We start from the raw sequence: 19,717 nt of genomic DNA, 5'->3' as shown, positions 1-19,717 counted from the left end.
CGCCTGTCTGTGGAGGGCATTAAGTGGATTTTGTTTGGTCCTCATGTCAGCCTTATCTGGGAGGCATTTTTTTTAAGTCATCTTTTACAGATGAGTAAACTGGGACTGAGAGCTTCCCTGAGGACCCTCAGTGGGAAAGGCTGGGTGGGCTTAAGTCGGGGCTACACGACCAGTGCTCTGCTGATTGGCTTACCCAGAAGGGAGGCCTGAGGGCTTCGTGCCCATGAGCGAGCGCATCCGTGTGTGCTGTGAGTCGCCCATGTAGTCAGACACCCGAGCAGATCGGATTGTGATAAGCCCGGTGTGGAGCTGCAGCGCAATCTTCCTGGAGGTACAGGGCAGCCTGTGCCAAGGTGGGGGAACAGGCAGAGCTATGTGTGGTTGGAGGCACGGTTGTTTAAGGAGGTTAAGGGAGGACAGGGTTAAAGTGTTATGCTTTTGTTTGGTGGGTGGAGCAGTGTCTTGTCAGCCATAAATGGAGAGAGCTCAGCCTGATGGCAGCTTGTAGGTGTCCTTAAGGGTAATAAGAATGGAGCTGGGTAATGCTTAGATGGCAGGTGGGAGCAGAATTTGGTGACTGACCCAGTGTGCAGTAGAGTGTGGTGATTGGGGAGTCCTCAGTACAGGTGGATTCTCAGAATTTGAGGAAGGTGGAAGGATGAGTGTGGGGGGAGGAAACATCAAGCCTGGTGGATTTGGTCTTTGTTGGAGGGGGAGGGTAGGGCGAGTGTTGGGGGAGCGTGGGCTGCTTCTGGTGTGGTGAAGGGGGCAGAGGAGGGAGGGGGACATGGATGGCAATGCTGGGTTCGCATAAATTTATAATGTGCCAGCCTTCCTGGTTTCTTTTTTCCCCCCTCCAAAGTGCTCAGGTACCCAGGCCTAGGGTAGAGAAGGCTTCTACCTATAGAATGGGGAAAGGATGGCAGGATAATGAGGCCTTTGAGGGTTCTGAAGTAAGAGGCTTGCATGCTGGTTAGGCTGGGAAAAGGGAAGGGCGTTCTAGCCAGGGCGTATGGTCAGAGAGATCCTCAGCGCACTTGGCTGCCCTGGTCATGGCCAGAGCTGGATGTAGAGCTGAGGGGCTGGAAAGGACGCAGCTCTGGGTGAAGCCAGTATCTCAGAGTGAGACTCAGGGTGGAGGTGAGGAGCAGTGACTCCCCTTCAGGAGGCCCAGGAGTGGCTGTGCTTGTTCATTGGGTGGGTCTGCCCCACTCCAGTAGGAGCCATAGAATCAAATGCCCGTGGCAAGGCCCAGTGGGCAAGTTGTAGGATGGGGAGGTCTGGCTGCAGCCCCTTGGCCTGTCAGTGGAGGCCAGCTCATCGTGCTCTGCCCACGCCTCCAGGGTGGACTGTGGGCCTGATGTTACTGATTTATCCCATGCTTTTATTTCTCTTGGAAATCAGTTTTTATGTGAAATGTTGAAAAATTTAAAAACAATTTTATGACCATCACCCAGCACTGTAGGCTGCATGGTTCAAGGGTAGGGTGAGTGTGGCTATGGCCACCTGTTGGTCCCCCTTCTCTGCAGGGGTGACCAGACCCTAGGTACTTGTGGAGAGGAAGGTGCTTGTGGTCTGGAGGCCAGAGCTTGGACATTGTACTGTTTTTGGTCTTGACTTCTGCCTGGAGGTTTGAGAGATAAAGAACTAAGTAAGTAGCTAATTAGTTTTTCAGTAGGAGCTAATAGGCCATGATAGTAATCTGAAGCATGTGGCTTAAGGGAACTGCAGGTGGTGATGACAAATTTGCCTCATCCTTCTGAAACCCTCCCACCCTCACTCCTCTCTCCACGTCAATGTCCTTCTTCAGCTCAGCTACTTGGTGGCTGTGTGATTTTCTATCTCTGACTCATTTTCTTACAAGATTCAGTTCAAGTTAACTGGCTAACGTATTTTTAAGTTGATGTAGTAAAATTTTCTGTTGGTGTTTAAATTCAGTGAATTAATGAAGTTGTGATGGCAGAGTAGTGAAACTTTAAGATTAGTAAACATATGTGCAAAGGCATGTTTTGTCCAGTTACTCTTGTGAGTTTTATTCAATTTTCACTGTGGAGATTTTACTCAGATTTCAAGGAAACTTTGGGAATTATTCTCATGCCAACTACACTACATTGCCTGTTTCCAGTGTTTGTAGCTCTTCGTCCCTTTGCAGGTATATTTGATAATAGAGACAAACTTAAGGATCAAAATCAAAGTCTAAGGCTGAGGTGGACACTGGAGAATGCAGCTGTGGTGAACAGGAGCTGTTACCCTGGAGCCTGAGGCATTGTCTGCTGTGCTCAACTGCTGGTCCCAAGGTCATTCCAGCCCCCGGGGGGCACACAGGTGTGTGGGCCTGGACCTGGGCCTGCTCTGAAGTGTGTGCTGCTATTCCCTGCTTTTCCGGGTGGCATTGAAGACTTGCTCCAGATACACAGGTATATTTATTAAGGGACTAACATTTAAGTTCTCCCATTTCCAACACAATTTAGTGAGATCTTTAGTCTTTCAGAGATAAATGTGTAATTTCTCTTGGTCTTTGAAATTACAGAGATTTCTGGACCCACTGAGCTCTGGAAACTGGATAGGAAACGTTGGGATTTGAGTTCCCTGAGTGATAACTTAGAGCAGGCAGTGCACATGGGCGTGTGGCAGCATGAATATTGAATAATATTGGCACATAAATCAGGGTTATTGCTAAAGCTTCACATAGCTGTTCAACACAGAGCAGGCTATCTTTCTGGGTCCTGTGGTGGTGGTGGGTATTGCAGTGTTTTGTACATAGTTCTTTATCAGAAGCACTTGAGGAGTTCTAAAAAATGTGGATTCTGAAGTCCCATGTCCAGTGACTGTAATCCTTCCCATGGAGGTTGCTGGTGGGACCATGAATCTAAAGCTTCGGCCGTGCCCCTGGGGATTGCAGCTGAGAGTTCTAGGCTCACACTATGAGAATCACTCATGTAGGGTTTTGGGTTCATGTCCTGCCTCCACCCTGCTAGTGGTTACATGATCTTTAAAAGTTACCATTTCTGAACCTCAGTTTTCATACTCTTTAAATGCAAAAGACGATTCCATCAAGGGCTATTTTTAAGGACTGCAATGAATACGTATAAAGTACCAGTTCTGTTTGATAATATGCTTTAATGACCTGTCATTCCTATGATTAGGAATAAAGGATCCCCATCCCTGTTCTCAGTTTCTGATATGCTATGATTGTCAGAGGGAGTATACAGCTAACCCTTGAGGGTAGGGATCATGAATTACCCTTTTTTGTGTGTCCCACTGTGTCTAGTACTTGTGAAGATGGTGGATGATGGGTCCCTTTTGTTCTCTTTGATACCGGTAGTTAAGAGTGGCATGTCATTTCTGGCATTCCTCTGCATGGTCACGCTCGTGCTGGCACCCAGGAATGGTGTCCCATGGAGCTGGTGCCCAAGGCCCTGCTAGGTCCAGGCCTCTCCTCAAGTGATAGAAATGTACAGATAGTTGTTTGTAATCTTGGCATGCCTTGGCTGGGGAGCCTCCAGGCTCTGACATTCATCCTCTGTTGTGGCTGTGGGGCTATTAAGAAATCTGTTTCCAGTGGACAGTCTTAGCTAAGTTTTCCTTTGCTGTTTTACAGAGACGTGAAGACAGGGCACACTGCACAGGCAGTCACCCTGTGAAGCTTTTTGCTTTGGTCAGCATGATCTTGATCTTCCTGGAATGACAGGCAGGACAGTTTTTAAGAATGTTTTGTTTCTATTTGTTTTTAATACTAGTGATGAAAATTAATAATACTTTGGCTTTGGCCCATAGCTCTGTCAAAACAAAATAAACAGGTTGAACAAGTACCCAAGCATGTTAGTGCTTTTCATTTTCATCTCAATCTTTGTAACTTTTGAAGTAGAATAACTTTGCATTCTTTTCTTGCTAATCATTTAAAGTTTTAATTGAAAGTTTTTCTTTTATAATGTGAGCTCTTTTGGCAAATGCATGAAGGTGTGTCTAATGTAATTCCAGTTTCAGAAGTAGGTTTTAAGCGAAAGAAGCTTTAATCTTCAATGCCTTTGACGCTGGGCTATTTACTAGATATATTTAGCATATAAATTGCGGTGAACATTCTACAAAGGGCACATTTTTTTCTTGTATGGTATGTTTCCTCATTCTTGGCTTGGTAATTATATTCAGGATAATTTGGTCTTAGAATACAGAATAGATGTTGGGTCTGTGTTCTACACTTATTATACAGTAATAATGCTGTGGCTGTGCTCATTACCTGACAAATCATAGAAGCATTTTAGGCCTGGAATTGATGCCTCTGGTGTCTCTCCCAACAGGCTCTTGAATCTTGGGCAAAAGAAACGAGTGGGAAAAGAGAAATGATTAAGCTAGAAATGCTAAGTGCCTGGTGACTATAGAAATCAGTAAAAAGCCTTTTGTGTTCATTGTGGATTACCAGAATCAAAGCAGAGCTAAATTTGTAGTCATTGCCTTTGAATGTAGCGTTTTTAATAATCAGAATATATAATCAGAATATATTTTCTGTGATACTTTGCATGTGAGTCACCTTCCCCTTACTGTAACAAACTACTGAGAAAATCAACTTATACAGATAAAAAGTTCATTTTGCCTCATGGTACCACTGAAATCATTTGCCCTTGTTGCCTTTAGACCTGTGGTGAAGCCATCCATCATGGTGGAAGTGCACAGCCTCATGGCCAGGGGAGAGAGGGAAGAGGGAGAGGCCGAGGCCCACTCACCCGTCAAAGGGGGTGTCCTGTGGTATCCCTGTGGTTCCCTCACCTTCCGGTGAGTAGCGTCATGCTGGGAACCAGATCCAGACACAGCACTTGGCAAACAACATGTTTCCTTGAAAGTTACTCAGGACAGGCCTAGGCCAGGGGCAGGGGAAGTATAGTATCTGTCTGTAAGGTCAGACCAAGGCACGATAGAGACCACTGAGGCAGGCCTAAAGTTTAAGCAACATGCGATGAGTTTATTGCTGTCTGAGTGTGGATGGGCCAAGGGAGAGAAGGCTTTTGGCACTGAGAGGAGGGCTGCCATGGTTGATACGGGCAAGTTTAAGTAGGGGAGGGGCACTGGTTGAGATGGTGGAAAATTTTAGAGCCCCATAGGTGGTGGGCCTGGGGCTGGCTGATCAATAGGGCAGTGGTGAGAGCAATAGGGTGGATCCTGGCTTTCTTGTTATCACTATGCTCCTGAGAATTTGGGTAGTGGGGCTGCTTGGGAGGGAGGGTTCCCCTTTTGGATGGGTGGGGGTCCAACTGAGGGACTTGTCATTGTGCTTCCTGTGCTTTCTGGTTCCTCCACTTTTGTGTATACTGAGCCTACCACAAGCACTGTGGACTCCTCTCCAAGTCAGCTCTCTTAAAAATGTTTCAATCTGTTATCTTCATTTAAGGCCAAGAAGATAGCTGGAATTTTAATCATTGCTTCAGTATGTAAACTACAACAATCCATTTGGGTTGGCATTTATAAAGTTTCTTTTTGCCTCCCCAATTATGGAAATGATATTGATGCCCACTTTAGAAATATTAAATATTAAATATTAAAATATTTAGAAATTTTAAAAAAAGTAGTAGAAAAATGTCACCCACATCCCCAGCTGAGAACCCAGCCCTCAATTTCAGTTAGATGTCTTGATCATCTGTCGCCCACGTAGCTGTCAGCTGCTGCCTGCCAGCGGCTGGAGGGCCCCTCATCCCACAGCAGATGGCTCACTGCAGGTGTGTTGCTCTGGATTCTGAATTTCTCCGGGGAGGGAGCCTTAATTTGTGTATTTCTAGAATCTATTGTAATGTAGATACTAAAAACAAACGGGGGAAAAAAACCCAAAGTGACTCTTAGGTTTTAGCTGACTTCTCTGCATTTTGACTTCACATCATTTTATTGGTAAGGCTGATGCTGTAAGTGCTATATATGCTCAATATTTAAAAAAATTGTCTGCAAATATTTAAGGAACACTTTATGCTTTGTGTAATATGTACATTGATCAGCAGGGCCCCACCCATCTCTTTCCAAGTCTTGGAAAGGCCACTCTTGTGTGACCTCATATCTGTGCGCACACATAAGCATTGATACATTTTTTATTTCCAGTACTGGGGATTGAACTCAGAATTTTGGATTTACCAGGTGGGCACAGTGTCACTGAGCTACATCCCTGGCTCCAGCACTGATACATTTTATCTTTGAGTCTGGTTTAAATGCTGTCTTTAAGATGTAGGGCAGTGGTAGACATATGAATGATGTGACTCTTTTAGAAGTTATGCCAGTAAGATGTACAAAAACTGTAGAGCTAGTCCAGCAGTTCTAGTCTGATACCATTTTAAAAATAGAATCTAATGCAGTCACAATCAAAATACCAATAGCATACTGCACAGAACTAGAGAAATCATTCCTAAAATTCATTTGGAACCAAAAGAGTCCTACAATAGCAAAAACAGTTCTGGTCAAAAAGGCAAGGCAGGGAGCATCACAATCCCTGACTTGAAATTATACTGCAAAGTCACTGTAATAAAAACAGCATGGTACTAGCAAAAACAACAACAACAAAACAAAACAAAACAAAAAAAACCCCCAAAACAAACAAACAAAAAAACCAGACTCAAGGATGAATAGAACAGAATAGAAGATGCAGAAAAAACTTCAGCTACACTCAGCCAACTTACCTTTAACAAAGGGGCCAAACATCTTCACTGGAAGAAAGAGCCTCTTTAATAAATAGTGCTGAGAAAACTGGCTCTCCACATGCTGAAAGCTAAAACTAGACCCATGTCTCTTATGATCTAAATTTTAAAGCAGAGACACTGGATCTGCTGGAGGAGAGAATAGGTGGAACTCTAGACATAGGTATAGGCAGAAACTTTATGAACAATACTCTGATTTCGTGAAGAATGTTTCAGACAACTGGGACCTCATCATTAAAAAAGCTTTTGCACAGTGAAAGGAATAGCTATCAGAGTAAAGAGACAACCAACAGTGTGGGGGGAAAAAAATTTCCCAGCTGTCCCTCTGACAAAAGATTGATACCTAGAATATATAAAGAACTGAAAAAAATACCCCCCATTTAAACACCCAGTCCAAAAATGGGCATGTGAGATGAATGCATACTTCTCAGATAAAGAAACACAAATGGGAAAGAAATATATGAAACAATGTTCAAAATCACTGGTCATTCAAGAGATGCAAATGAAAGCAATGCTGGATTCCATCTCACTCCAGAAAGAATGTCTGTTGTCAAGAAATCAACCAATAGCAATTGGTAGAAGGGCTGTGGGGAAAAAGGAGCCCTTCTCCACTGTTGATAGGAATGTAGACTGGTGCAACCACTATAGAAACCAGTGTGGAGATTCCTCAAAAAACTAAAACTAGAGGTTCCATCTGACCCATCTATTCCCCTTCTTGATATCTTCCTGAAAGAATTAAAAGCATCATACCACAATGATACATGCTCACCCATGTTCACAGCAGCACAGTTTGTAAAGGCTAAATCTTGGAAACAACTCAAATACCCATCAACTAATGAATGAATAAAGAATATGTGAGTTTTTTACTGCAATAGAATACTACTCAGCCATAAAGAAGGGTAAACTTGAGACATTTCTAGGTAAATGGATGCACCTTGAGACCATACATGGAAGTGAAATAAACACTGCATTGTTTCTCTGGTGTAAGGAACTGAAAGTGTAAATAAGGACCAAAATGTATAATAGATATTGTGAAATAGGAAGAAAATGTTCAAACAGGAAAGGGCACGTGGGAGAGAGGAGAAGGAAAAGAAGGAATGGAAAATTTTTAAAAAATGAGAAAAGAGATAACATAGAAACAAAGCTCTTGCAAATAAGAATAGAGGTAGATAGGAGGGGAGTGGAGTGGGAAAAAGTAAGCTCTATCATGTACGGATACAGATTCCATATGATGAGTGTGAATATTATGTATATCTAAATTGTACTGTTAATGATAAAAAATAGAAACACCAGTGTGTCAAGATACATACTGAAGGATTTCTATCAATGCATTTCTATCAGTGTGGTGGCAAAATGGAAACAAAGTGAATGCCCATGACTGAAATTGTTGAATAAATTGTAAAGTGTATAGAGTGGCTATGGTGTAGTCCTTACAAAAATGTGGCAGATCTTTATTAATTAGGTATTATCATTTATTGATTGTTATATAAAAACAAAAAGATGTAATAATATTGCATAATATCCCATTTTTACAAAATAATGATAAGCTCCGTGTGGCTGTGTGTCTGTACTTATGAACAGAAAGATAGGAGCTAAGAGTTAAGTGAAAATACTTTCTAAATATTTTCTTCTTCTTCTAATGTATCCTTTTATTCTTCCCAGAATAGGCATCAGAGTCATTGAAATGATTTGCCAACCCTACTTCCTTTCACTTGTAGGATACGGCAGTGGGTACTTAAATCCTCTTTTAATCTCATTTCATACATGTTTTTATCCCTTGGGCTGTGAGTCATCCAGGGCAGAGTGTACAAAGTCACTTAGAACAGCTAACTGCTTTGCTAGCTCGAGTTTCCAGCTTGTCAGGAGGACACTGACCTCCTAGTAGCCAAGGGCACAGCCTTGGGGCACAGCTACAGTCACCACAGGCCTGAAGCTGCGACAGGCAGCTCCATCCGGCCAGGGGGTGAGCAGAGCCTGAATTAGAGCAAGAGGATCAGAAACAAGAATACTTTGAGGTGAGGGGAGATGGTACCTGGGAGGGTCTTTCCAGAAAGGCAGGTTAAATGGTGGAGTGATACAGCAGTGAAGGTGCAGAGCAGAAAGGTGTTTTCAGGAAATGATTCTTGTCTGTCTTCCCTGGGTTTGTGTGTCAACACAACTCTGTTGGCTGTGGCATGCTGTACTGCCTACTGCATTTATCTTGTTACCCTTTTTGGATTTGTGCTTCTGGCACACAGAGCAAGAAGGAGAAAGAGATAGATGTCCTTCCAAGTTGACTTGAAAAATACTTGAAGAAGACAGTATTCCCTCTCCTTTTCAGAAGCACCTGAGTGCTTACTGATTGAATATACAGTAAGCCTTGGGGGGGCATCTAGCGTGTTATTAGCGGAATCGTAAGTTATTTTGTCTTAGAATGAGGTGGTACTTTGTTTGGATATCTGTAGAGGAGCAGGCAACCTCCACTCTAGACCAAAGGAGTAAAACCAGATGGAAAAGGCAGACAGAGGGTGCGATGGGGCAGCCTGTGTGTTTGAGAGCACGAGCGCGCTGAGACCCTGTGCCCCAGATGCATCCTTCCCCTTTTCACATCAGCCAGTCTTCAATTAAAGATTTTCCTGGAGTATTTATTTTGCTTGGCTATGCTCCTGTAGAGATGTTGCAGCTCATCAAAGTCCTTAAAACACAGTTCCCCCAAGAGAGTTACAAGCAGGGCCAGGAACCGTCACTTCCATCATCCTCAGCATAATACTTTTTAAGAAGTTTTAACCGGTAAGTACGTCTGTGAATGCAGTCTTAGAGCATAAGTGCATAATAATTACTGGATTCTTGTAGAGTTAGTTTCTTTATGTGTAGTTCAGGGATAGAACTTCTGGACTCTTTGAGCTCATAGTTAACTATCTCCAAGCCCTGTGTCTTGTTTAGGAATGCTGCCTTTGGACCATGTCTCCCCAATTCTGTGTGAATTTTAGTTTCTTGGACCTAACTGTAAGACTTCGTATTTCTTGGGACTAAATCTAATCTCATTAGATTAAAATGCCAAGTGTACCACAGCTGCCCTAAAAGAGCTCTTTTCCCATCTGATTTTCATGCAGCTCACTGCTTAGTTTCAGGATCTGAAAGTGAAGTAAATGTGTCATCAAGTGTAAAGAAAGAAGTAGAGACTGAATTTAGGCTCCTATTCTGCTCTCTGTTCCTTATATAACCGTCAGCAGATTACTTGACCTTTTTGAGCTTCTGTCCCGCTACTATTTGCTGGGTATCAGATGGGACAGTCTGGGACTCACAGGCTTGTTAAAAAGGCAGGCGGAGCCGGTGTGCTCAGGCAGCTGGGGCAGTGCATAACCTCTGGTAGGTGCACTGCAGATGAGTTCCACTGCCCGTCATGAGTTCAAACATCAGACAGCATGAAGCCCTGCGTCTTAACCTCTACCTCCAAACCTTCTGCCAAACAGGTAGTCAGTGTTTTTAAGTTTTACTTTGAGTCTTCAACCAGTTTGACCTCTTCCCATATTTTGTCCTTCATCACATGATTCTTTGTTTTGTCCACCGTAAGAAGTGTCATCACCCACCTTCCTGAGTTCACATGCTGTAGAGTATTATTCTACTCTAGAATGCAATACTGTCCTGGAAAGGTCAGACAATGAAGTATATAAATAGTAAAATAAAAATAAAATTTTGGTAATTTAAAATTTAAAACATGAGAGATATGGCCAGGATTAAAAGAGCAAAGCAATACACTTAGAATGTCAGCACTTATGGGGGCATCAGGGGCCAGCACTCTTTTGTATCCCACAGTGCCAACCTTCTAGAAGGATCTCCTTAAGAACCTTTCAACTTATTTTTCTTTCTTCAGGTACTAAGGATCTTCAGGAGAGCACTTAAGGATCTTTCACCTGAACTAAGCTTCTTTGAACAACTGAAAGCAGAAGTTACTTTTCCTCTTTACTCTCTGGCTTCTGAACTATGCAGTGATGTGTGATCAGCTCTCACAGCAGGAAAGCATTTGTGTTAATGTAGTACATCACTTGAGTGCCCTGTGGGTCCCCTGTGTCTGCCTTGCTAACACCTGCTTTTTTCTTGAGGGACAAAGCCACATGTGGCTTTCCTGAGCCATACTGTAGGCATTTTGCCTTCCTGCCTTGGAGAGAGGGGTGGGGAGGGAGAGAAGAAAAATTATATTTTATGAATGTACTAGACAAATATAACTCATGCTGGAGTCATAATTATATAGCCATTATTACTTATATTTCTTTTGATTTTAAAATATATTAAAACATTTTTGGGACTTCCTGAAAATGTTGTGGGCTCTCAGGACTGTGGCTTCTAAGCCTGATGGCTCAGTTGCCTGCTGGGAGGTTTGTGTTGCCTGTGATCTGTGGTGACAGTGCCTGTTTCATGTCCTCATTCACTCTGAGAACATTGCTGATCATGATTATTATGGGAGCAGGAGTCTCTTGTTTTTTCTTCTTACTGCATTCTCTAGGTACTCTTTCCCAGGTAAACATACTGTGTAGGTGCACTGTTAAAGATGGCTCTAAGGAGGCATAATTTTGAGTAACCACTCTGGACAGTGTCACCAGTGCTACATTGCAAGATTTACTTTGGGAAGATGTGAAGTTTAATCCTCTTCTTTCAAATGCTAGACTTTTTTTCCATCCATTTTTGGTGTCTCTTCTTTTTAGTATTGTGAGATTATGGTTTTTTGCTCTGTGAATGGAGTCAGTCAGAAGTATGTAGGCTTTGTCGATACTGATTTGGAAATAGAGTTTGTTAAAGAAAATGTAATTAATACACTTGTTATATGTTGAGAGACTGTATTCTCTTTTCTTACCCCAGCTGTGTATTTGTAGATCCTATAGAAGTAGCTCATACTCTGTTTAAAGTGTCAGTGGCTAGTAGGGACTGCAGATCCTTGACAAGAAGAACATAGAAATTGGGAGAAGAAAAGTGCAGACAAGTTGGAGAGAATACAGCAATGGCAAAAGCTCAGGCACCATAAAGAGACCAAAGAGCATGGTCTAAACTTGCCTCTTAACAACTCTAGAGGTTCCTGGAGAGCCAGAGAAAGGCAGTCAGGGGCCAGAAGACAAGGCTTATTCTGTGAGGGTAGCTGTAGTGTTTTGACAGCCAGGAAAGCTGTTGGTATTTCCATCATCCCTAAGTCAGGACTTGGAGCAGTGGAAGCTTGTCTTGCTGCAGACTGCTAGAGAGCTGGCTTTCCATCCTTTTGCTGCCAGGCAGTGGCCCGATCCTCTAGAACCACGGACAAGGAGGTGGTCAGCTCGTATTCAGCTCTGGTTCACTCAGTAAATGGCCACCTCCTCTGTCACTTGCAAAGAATTGAAATCTAAATGACTGTAACTGAATTCTTTCTTTCTGTTTCCCCCCATTTTGTCCCTGTGGATTGGGAAAGAATGGCTACACAAAGGACTCTTTCTCTGAATTCTTGCGGACATCTAATGCCTGTGTGTGTGTTCCTGGGCAGTGTACATGATCCTGTGAGTGAGGAGGACTGAGCTAAGCTCTGTGTGGGCCTGCTGAGTGCTGGGGGTCCTCAGAGCACACTGGTCACGGTGCTCCCCCTACAGCCGCCGCAGGTGTACACAGTAACTGGCATGCTCCTACACGGTTCCCCAGCTTCCACTTCCCAGGTTTTCCACATCTTCCTTTTTCCTGAACCTCATTGTGGTTCCATAGTTGAAGCCGTTGTTAGCCTGCCCTGGCTCTGAGGTATCTACTCAGACATGCCATTTGGACATAATACTATTTTCATCTGTGAGGGTTTTTTTTTTTTTTATTTAAAAATAAGATGTTTCTGTTAGGAAAATCTCAATAAGAATAAATTATACTCTGCATTTAAAAGTCCTGTAACTTATGACAAGAGAACATGCACTCTTTTATAAGGAACTTGTGTTGAAGAATAACACTTTGAGAAAAAGCCAGGCTGGTGATGATGGTCTTGCAAAATCTTTCCTTGCTTTTTCTTTCCAATAATCATAAAAAGTATTGCTGTGGAGTTTGGTGAAGTTGTTATTTTTTGATTCTGCAGTACTGGAGGTTGAATCCAGGGTGTTCCCACTGAATTATTTCCCAACCCCCTTCTTATTTTTTGGAAACAGTTAAGTCACTAAATTGTCCTGGCTGGGCTTGAACTTTTGATCCTTTCACTTCACATTCCTGAGTGCTGGGATTTATTTATTTTTGGCTACCTAATTTGACCAGTGCTTCCTTTGCTTTTCTTCTAAATTATCAAGAGATATGACATCATGTTGTAATCTGAATTTTATCTTGTTTTCTTTCTTTTCTTTTTTTTTTTTTTTTTTTTTTTTTTTTTTTTTTTTTTTTGGTACCAGGGCTCGAACTTGAGACTTTGTGCTTGCGAGGCAGGCAGTGGAACCACTGAGCTAAATCCCTGGCCCAGAATTTTACCTTATTACTGCAGACAATCTGTAGCTAGATGGCAATGCTACTTTGTACAGGTGCTGTACTTGTGCTAGTTAACTGTAGGCCAAAGTGCATCTCACAAGCTGTCCTAAGTACCTTGGTAAATTTTGAGTGGGAGTGCCCAATCTGATGGAAATTGAACTGCTGGCAGAATGTGAGGTTCATAAAGGCACTTTTCTAGCTCAGCTGTATATGTGATTTTCCATTCCTTTCATAAAAACCCTATGACGTGGTCATCAGGCCTACCTTGCATAGGGAATTTGCTATGTCCCCAGAAGACCCTGCCACATTTTGTTCAACATAGGGTAATACTCTTTTCCTCTGTCTCCCTGCTGTTGGGCCATACCAGGCAGGCCCAGTTAGCTCCTATGACAAGGTTCACATATCTCCTGGCCCTTTGCTCGCCCCTGCAGGTCTTCTCTTCTAGCTCCTGTTCCACCTCTTCATGGGACCTGACCAAATCCTACCACTTGTGTTGCTGTCCTGCTTCCTCAGCCCTGAGTGCATTCTGATGGCCTTTGTGTCACTCATTGTTGCCTGAAAATCATTTGTGGGGAAGAGTACAAAGTTTTTCCTTTGCAATTTGGCTTATGTGTTTCTTCAGGTAAAATTTGGCATGCACAATGGCTGTAGGTTCCAAAATCTTGACTGTCATGGGGGAGGAAGTGTCTTGTCACCGGTGTGACTGGGGAGATTTGCTTGAGATTCGGGCAGCTAGAAGAAGAGACCAGAGCCGGGGAATAGATTAGACATCTTTTTTGTCAGGTACCATTCAGCTGCATGCACTTACAGCAGTCCCCAGGCCCCCAGCCAGCCTGCCAGCCCTCATGGAATTCCAGCTCTAGGGATCTGCGTAGTGGTGGCTGTGTGCCAGTGTAGACCTTGGTTGTGCCTGGTATTTGCATTGAGCCCGCCGAGGTGTGCCTGTGCTGAAGTCTTGCTGACTTGGACTAACTGTCCACTGGAATCCCCTTGCCCCCAAGCCTGAACCATAGTGCAGCCATCTTGGGCTTCTTTTTTCTCTATAGGAAGGGACCTTGGATGTGGAGTTTTAGGGGTCTACAGAAAGGAAGAAATCTTGGAAAAGTGACCCACTTCTAAAATGTGGCTGTCTTGCTTTGAAAATGTAATTGTATAAGAGCCTGCTAATTTGGACAGCTTAGGCAGAGGAGTATGGATGTCATGTTAGCCTCTCTCTCTGGTGTTCAGTGAACTCTCTCCACTGCTCTTGCTTTGAAAGTTAACCCTAGGAATTAGTGATAAGTCATTGGGGGTGGAAAATAGGGTGTTTTATCAGCATTATAGGTGTATTTTCTGTTCCTGGGATTGTAGAGACAGGGAAGGGGGCACTCTGGAGTTGATAGTCACTTCAGAAAAAATAATTGTTTTGCGGACAGAACTAGAAATCATGCTGTACTGACAATCAGAAATATAGCTGCTTTCACTGAGTAGTGTCTTCATGGGGGAAGAAGGGGGCTGAGTTCACATTTCCACGTCGACTTTGACCGTGAAAGCAGGTCTAGGACAGTGCCTGAGGCCTGGTGCTCATAGAATCACTTGGAGACTTGTAAACCTGAGTGCAGTGACGTGGCAGACTCAGAAGGAGGGGCCAGGCAAGCTGGCATGGGAGGTCGTCCAGTTTTGAGGACAGCACACTAGATTACTTACTCTCTGGTTCCAAATTGTGATTCTTATATCCTTTTGATTGTATAGTCTGCTCTATGGTGTATACTTTTTATTTAATAAATTGCCTTCCTCTTCTGCTGTGTTCTTTTACTGTTCTTCATGGGGGAGTGTTGGCTTCTTTTACCTACTCGAGTGATTTCCTGGCTGTATCCTGAGAGGCTTTTCAAGCAGAGTATTGGCTTGGTTGCAGTTCCTTTTCCTCTCTTTGCTGGCTTACGATGACTTTCTCTTCATGGTTCTCAGAAGGACACACTAGCTCATGGTGGTACTGCCTGTGTGTGTGCCGCCAGACAGGGTCTTTCTGTCCCTTCCAAGTCATACGTCCTTCTGTGCTGTGGACACCTAGTCATCACTGCCAGTCACTCTTGCACCTGTGGTGGAGCCTGCTTATGAAATGGGCCTGGGATTTAAAACTTTAATTTCCTGTTGTAACCTTAAACGTGTTTTGCCCTCTTCCCACTCAGAACCTGATTTTGGTGTATGTTCAGGACAAAGAAACTTCCCCAGTCTTTCCAAGCCATCCAGAGATGAGATAGGATAACACACAACACTGTGACGCAGAGACTGAGCAGAGGGTGGCGAGCCCGCAGCTCCTGTGTTGGCTCAGAAGCTGTGTTGCCAAGGTGCACCCTTCTGAAGTTACCGTGTAGTTAGCCTCACACTCTGTTTAGAGCAACCACAGGACAAGTTTATGGGGAGAGGGGATATCTTCATTTATGTGGGTGTCACTAGCCCAGTCCAATGTTTCTCAGCTTGGTTTTTATTTGGACCCCTCCTCAGCCTCTTTGGATGTATTTTCTTCACTCTCCATCATAAAATAACCACAGCTCGACTTAACCACAGCTTATCTACTGTGGGCCTTTGGACACAAACAGGCCATTATAATTGCTAAGACGTTGTAGGCTCCTCCTATCCTCGCCAGATTTTCATCCTAGTGGGTTGTTTGCCTCTGTGGTAAGTGTGCTTTAATCCACCAGCCCACCCTGTTCCCAGCTCCTGGAGAGCATGGCTGGCTGTCCTCAGGTGATCCCAGTTTGCAATCAGAATGGACACCCCATTGTCTGCCTGTTTCCAAATGGTGCTTGTTTCTAAGAACCAACCGGGGATACCTGTAAGGTGACCAGATCCTCATGCCCTCATTCCTAGGGCATTAGCAGGTGGGTCCAGGAGTCCACATGTTAAACACTTGCCCTGGCACTCTTATGAAAGCCATCGACTTGGTACTCACTTTCTGACATGAAAGCTGTTCTCCGCTCCCATTTTGCCGTCTAGGGGTTGTGGGCTGAGGATGGGGCGCTTACAAAGCACACATGCATTCTAAATAACCTGAGGTGGAACTTAAGGTGCATTTTTGAGTGAGTGTTTTAATGAAAAATAAGTCAAAACAGTGTTGTGTTATTTCACTGGGCAGCAGAGTGCCGGCTGGCTGTTGAGCAGTGGAAGTGTGGTGGGTACGCAGGGGGCACAGTGTGTATCTAATGGGTTTACTGAACATTACTGCAGGCAGCTTGTTGCAGTGTTAGTGCTGCACAGGTAAGGGGATAAAGGCTCCAGACAGGGAGCAGTTGAGGATGAATAAGATGCCAATAGCTGGAGCAAGATCACTGTGGACATTCAGGTCGGGGTAAATCTGGACATGGATGCCCGGGCGTGCCACCTGGACTGAGTTAGAAAGGACCTTGGACTTGCAGGGAGAGAGGCCTGCCGAGGTGTGGCCTGATGCCTCATTTGCTGTGTTGGTTTTCTAGAGTTCAGTGTGGAAAAGCTGATGGGTTGCGGGGTGGTGTGTAAGGGATATGGGATAGGAGTAAGCACTTCCTAAGTTCTCAAAACCTACAAAAATGTCATTGAGCTTGTTAGCAAGTCAGGAGAGCCCTGAATGCGAAGCTGAAAAGTTCGTACTTCGTGACAGCCATTGGAAAGCGTTGAGAATATGTGTGCATACTGCATGGGGCCAGCAAGACTTTTATGGACGTACCTGGGAACTTAATCACCCTGTGTGATGTCCCTAGGCATGCGGAAATGCTTTCTGAATTTGCACCTCTGACCTGCAAGTGAATGTTTGGAACAGGACAGGTTGGAGAGTGGGAGGCCCCTAGTTCAAAGGCTAGGAAAGAGAAGCATGGGTAATTAGGCTTACCCGCTTCTCCTGCATGCCTTTTCAGCGTAATTAGCATCCAGGCTGCTGGTGCTGGGAAGGGAGGCCAGAGGTCAGCTGGAGTCCCTTTGCCATGTTGGGGCCCTAGGCCTGGCTGCTTGCTGTCCTGGCAGTGAGGGGTGGAAGAGGCCTATCTCGCCAGCTGTAGTTGCCCAGCCCTTGCTCTTGGCAGGCTTCCGGCTCTCCCCATGCTGCTTCTACCCTCCTTTTTACAGCTACCTCTCGCTCAGTCTTGACTGACTTTACCCCCAGCACCTTCCAGCCCTTTCCTGTATGTAATAGTTCACTTTTACTTTTTTCTTTTTTTAAATATTTACTCATTTCAAAAATTTACTTTTTTTCCAAGAAGTGTAGTATGAAGTACTACACTTTAAAGGTCTCCTTTTGAGGCCCCTTTAGCATTTAATCTCAGCAGTCTGTCATTTCTTTTTGTGTGAGATCCTTTTCTGCTTTTTAAAAGGAAAGGGAGCCTTAAAATGTATCATTGTGTTTCTTGTTTAGCTCCTAGCCCCATTCGGATAGAATACACCAAGAGCATTGAGATATTTTAGTTGGATCAAAGGTTCTTACACTTGAAAAATTTTTAGTAACTTGGTTACAGAGGAGGGTGTGGTATGTAGTGGTATCATACCAGTGGTAATAATTATAGCTAACTTAAAGCATTTCCTGCACACAGGCACTCTTCTTAATATATTACTTTTGTTCACTCCTAGAACTGCCACTGTCATAGGGATAAGTACACATGGATTATTATCCTTTTTTAAATAGATGAATAGATTGAAGCAATGGAGAGGCAGAGTGATTGGATGAAGTCACAGCCAGCAGTAAATTAGGGAATGTTCCTGACTTGAGACTTCACAGTGCCCTCTTTGCCCTGTTGCTGAGGGTAGATAGGCATTGACTGTGGATGTGAATCTGAATCCTGATGCTCATACTCTGGTGTCCACAGGGCCCAAGTGCGAGACCTCTCTGTGCTTCAGTTTCTTCATTTATGAAGTGAGAATGATGGTCTGGCTCCGAGTTGTGCTTTGGATTAAATAAAACTATGGGAAACTCCTAACCTAGTATCTGGGACACTGGAGGTATTTCCCATTATTTTAGAGCTCCTTTTGCAAAAATAATGTAGAGTTTTTCAGAGTAGACATTGAAAGGCTACTGTAGTAAATGAAGTATTTGAATTTCAGATTGCTTTACTCATTGCATGTGAGGTGATCTTTCTTGGGAAGACCAGTGGTTGTGGTCCTGGAATGCCACGCTGCAGAAGGGGTGTTCCAGGGAGAAAAGGTGCTGGGACCAGGTAACCCCCTCTGGTGACCATGACAGGGTGCCTCATTCCTTGTGTGTATCCACGGTAAAAGGCACGGAGTTGGGCTCTGGCAGATATCGTGAGGCTGGGGAGTGGTGGCAGAAAAGCCCCTGGGACCACTGAGCTACCTCCAAAAGTTTCCCAGGGAACCTGGGAAGGCTGTGACGTGGGCTCCTTGTGCCTGGACCCCTGGGAGCTGTTGCTTGTTACCTGGAAGTTTGGTAGCTGAGAGCATGTGAGCAGGCTGTCCTATCTCTTACTTTACTTTGGGAATTTGTTTTGGAGTAGCTTACAGAATTCCTGCTTTCTCCCTTTGAATGCCTGTCACAAAGAGAGTGCTGACTCTTAGAGCTCTTGGGTGATGTGCAGGAAAACTTCTTACTATATAATGTTTACACAGAGGGACCCGCTGCTCAGCTAATTCAAGCGCACAGAAGAACTTAAAGAATTTAGTTATGGTGTTTGTGTGTTCTTAGGTGCTGTGGTGGTGGACTGGCTCATTGTGCCTCCCCAGACCTCTTTCCAGCATCTCTACATTCTGCTTGCTTTTTTTTTTTTTTTTTGGTAGTACTGGGGATCAAAACCAGAGACTCATGCATGCTGGGTGATTGCTCTACTGCTGAGCTACAAACCCAGCTCTGTAAATTGTTAAATGAACACTGTGAGTGCTTTGTCTCTTACTTAGGTTGCTGGTAAACAGTGAAAATAATAAACCTTAAAGACTGTCAAAAAGAGGAGCTTTTAACAAAATGGTCCTGGGAGAGCTTTGCCTTTTCTTGTTACAGAGAAAACAGACTTGTTAGACTTTAGCATTTAATCAGATGTAATAGCAGAACAGGGGATCTGAGCAGAACTCATGGTTTCTCTTGTTCCTTCAGCCATTGACTAGTTCAGAGTTTTTATTTTGGTTTTGTGTTTGTGGTTCTGCCTCTGAATTAGTAGTAGAATTTAATATTTCAGTTTGTGGAGCTGAAATGTGGTCGTCATCATGAGCTCGTTTGTTTTTGCATCAGTGTTTGTGAGTTGCTAGGGAATATACTCTGTGTTTTCCATTTTGCCTTTTTTATTTAACTCTTTTTATCAACCATTAGGAAACAGTGTGATGTTAGTATGTGTGAGAAGTTTAAATATGAGAGGGGATTTACTTTGAAGATACAAGGCTATTTCTTATAGGACTAACACTTTGGAATGCAAACCTGCTTGGTAAAGGTAAACCCTTATACTAAAATCATATGACTATACTCTTGCGATTGTAGAAATAATACAATATATGTTGTAACTCATGTCTAGTTAAATAGGTTAGATAATTAAACCCTACTCTTCTAATTAAACTCTACAGAGATTATCATTACAAATAAGGTTTTAATGCTTGAAATCTAGTTAAGGCCTAATCATCTGAACAGTCAACATTACACAGTCCAATTCACATGCCTTGGTAAATGTAAGAGCCAATTT

General features: G+C 43.6%; 1 protein-coding gene across 1 annotated transcript in view; it reads left to right on the top strand.

Annotated features, from left to right (window-relative positions):
* The first annotated feature begins 223 nt into the window (after window positions 1–223).
* Window positions 224–19,717, top strand: part of Lrrc1 (leucine rich repeat containing 1) — a 105,442-nt gene continuing 85,948 nt past the window's right edge. Inside the window, exons 1-2 of the mRNA XM_033763180.1 lie at window positions 224–248; window positions 316–353. Coding sequence (XP_033619071.1) covers window positions 224–248; window positions 316–353 — 63 coding nt within the window. The remainder of the gene's footprint in view (window positions 249–315; window positions 354–19,717) is intronic.

This window comes from Fukomys damarensis, unplaced genomic scaffold (assembly GCF_012274545.1).
Source record: "Fukomys damarensis isolate Sample0158 unplaced genomic scaffold, DMR_v1.0_HiC HiC_scaffold_14, whole genome shotgun sequence".
NCBI classification, from domain to species: Eukaryota; Metazoa; Chordata; class Mammalia; order Rodentia; family Bathyergidae; genus Fukomys; species Fukomys damarensis.
The sequence above is the reverse complement of the archived record's forward strand: the minus strand, read 5'-3'. Positions and strand labels throughout refer to the sequence as shown.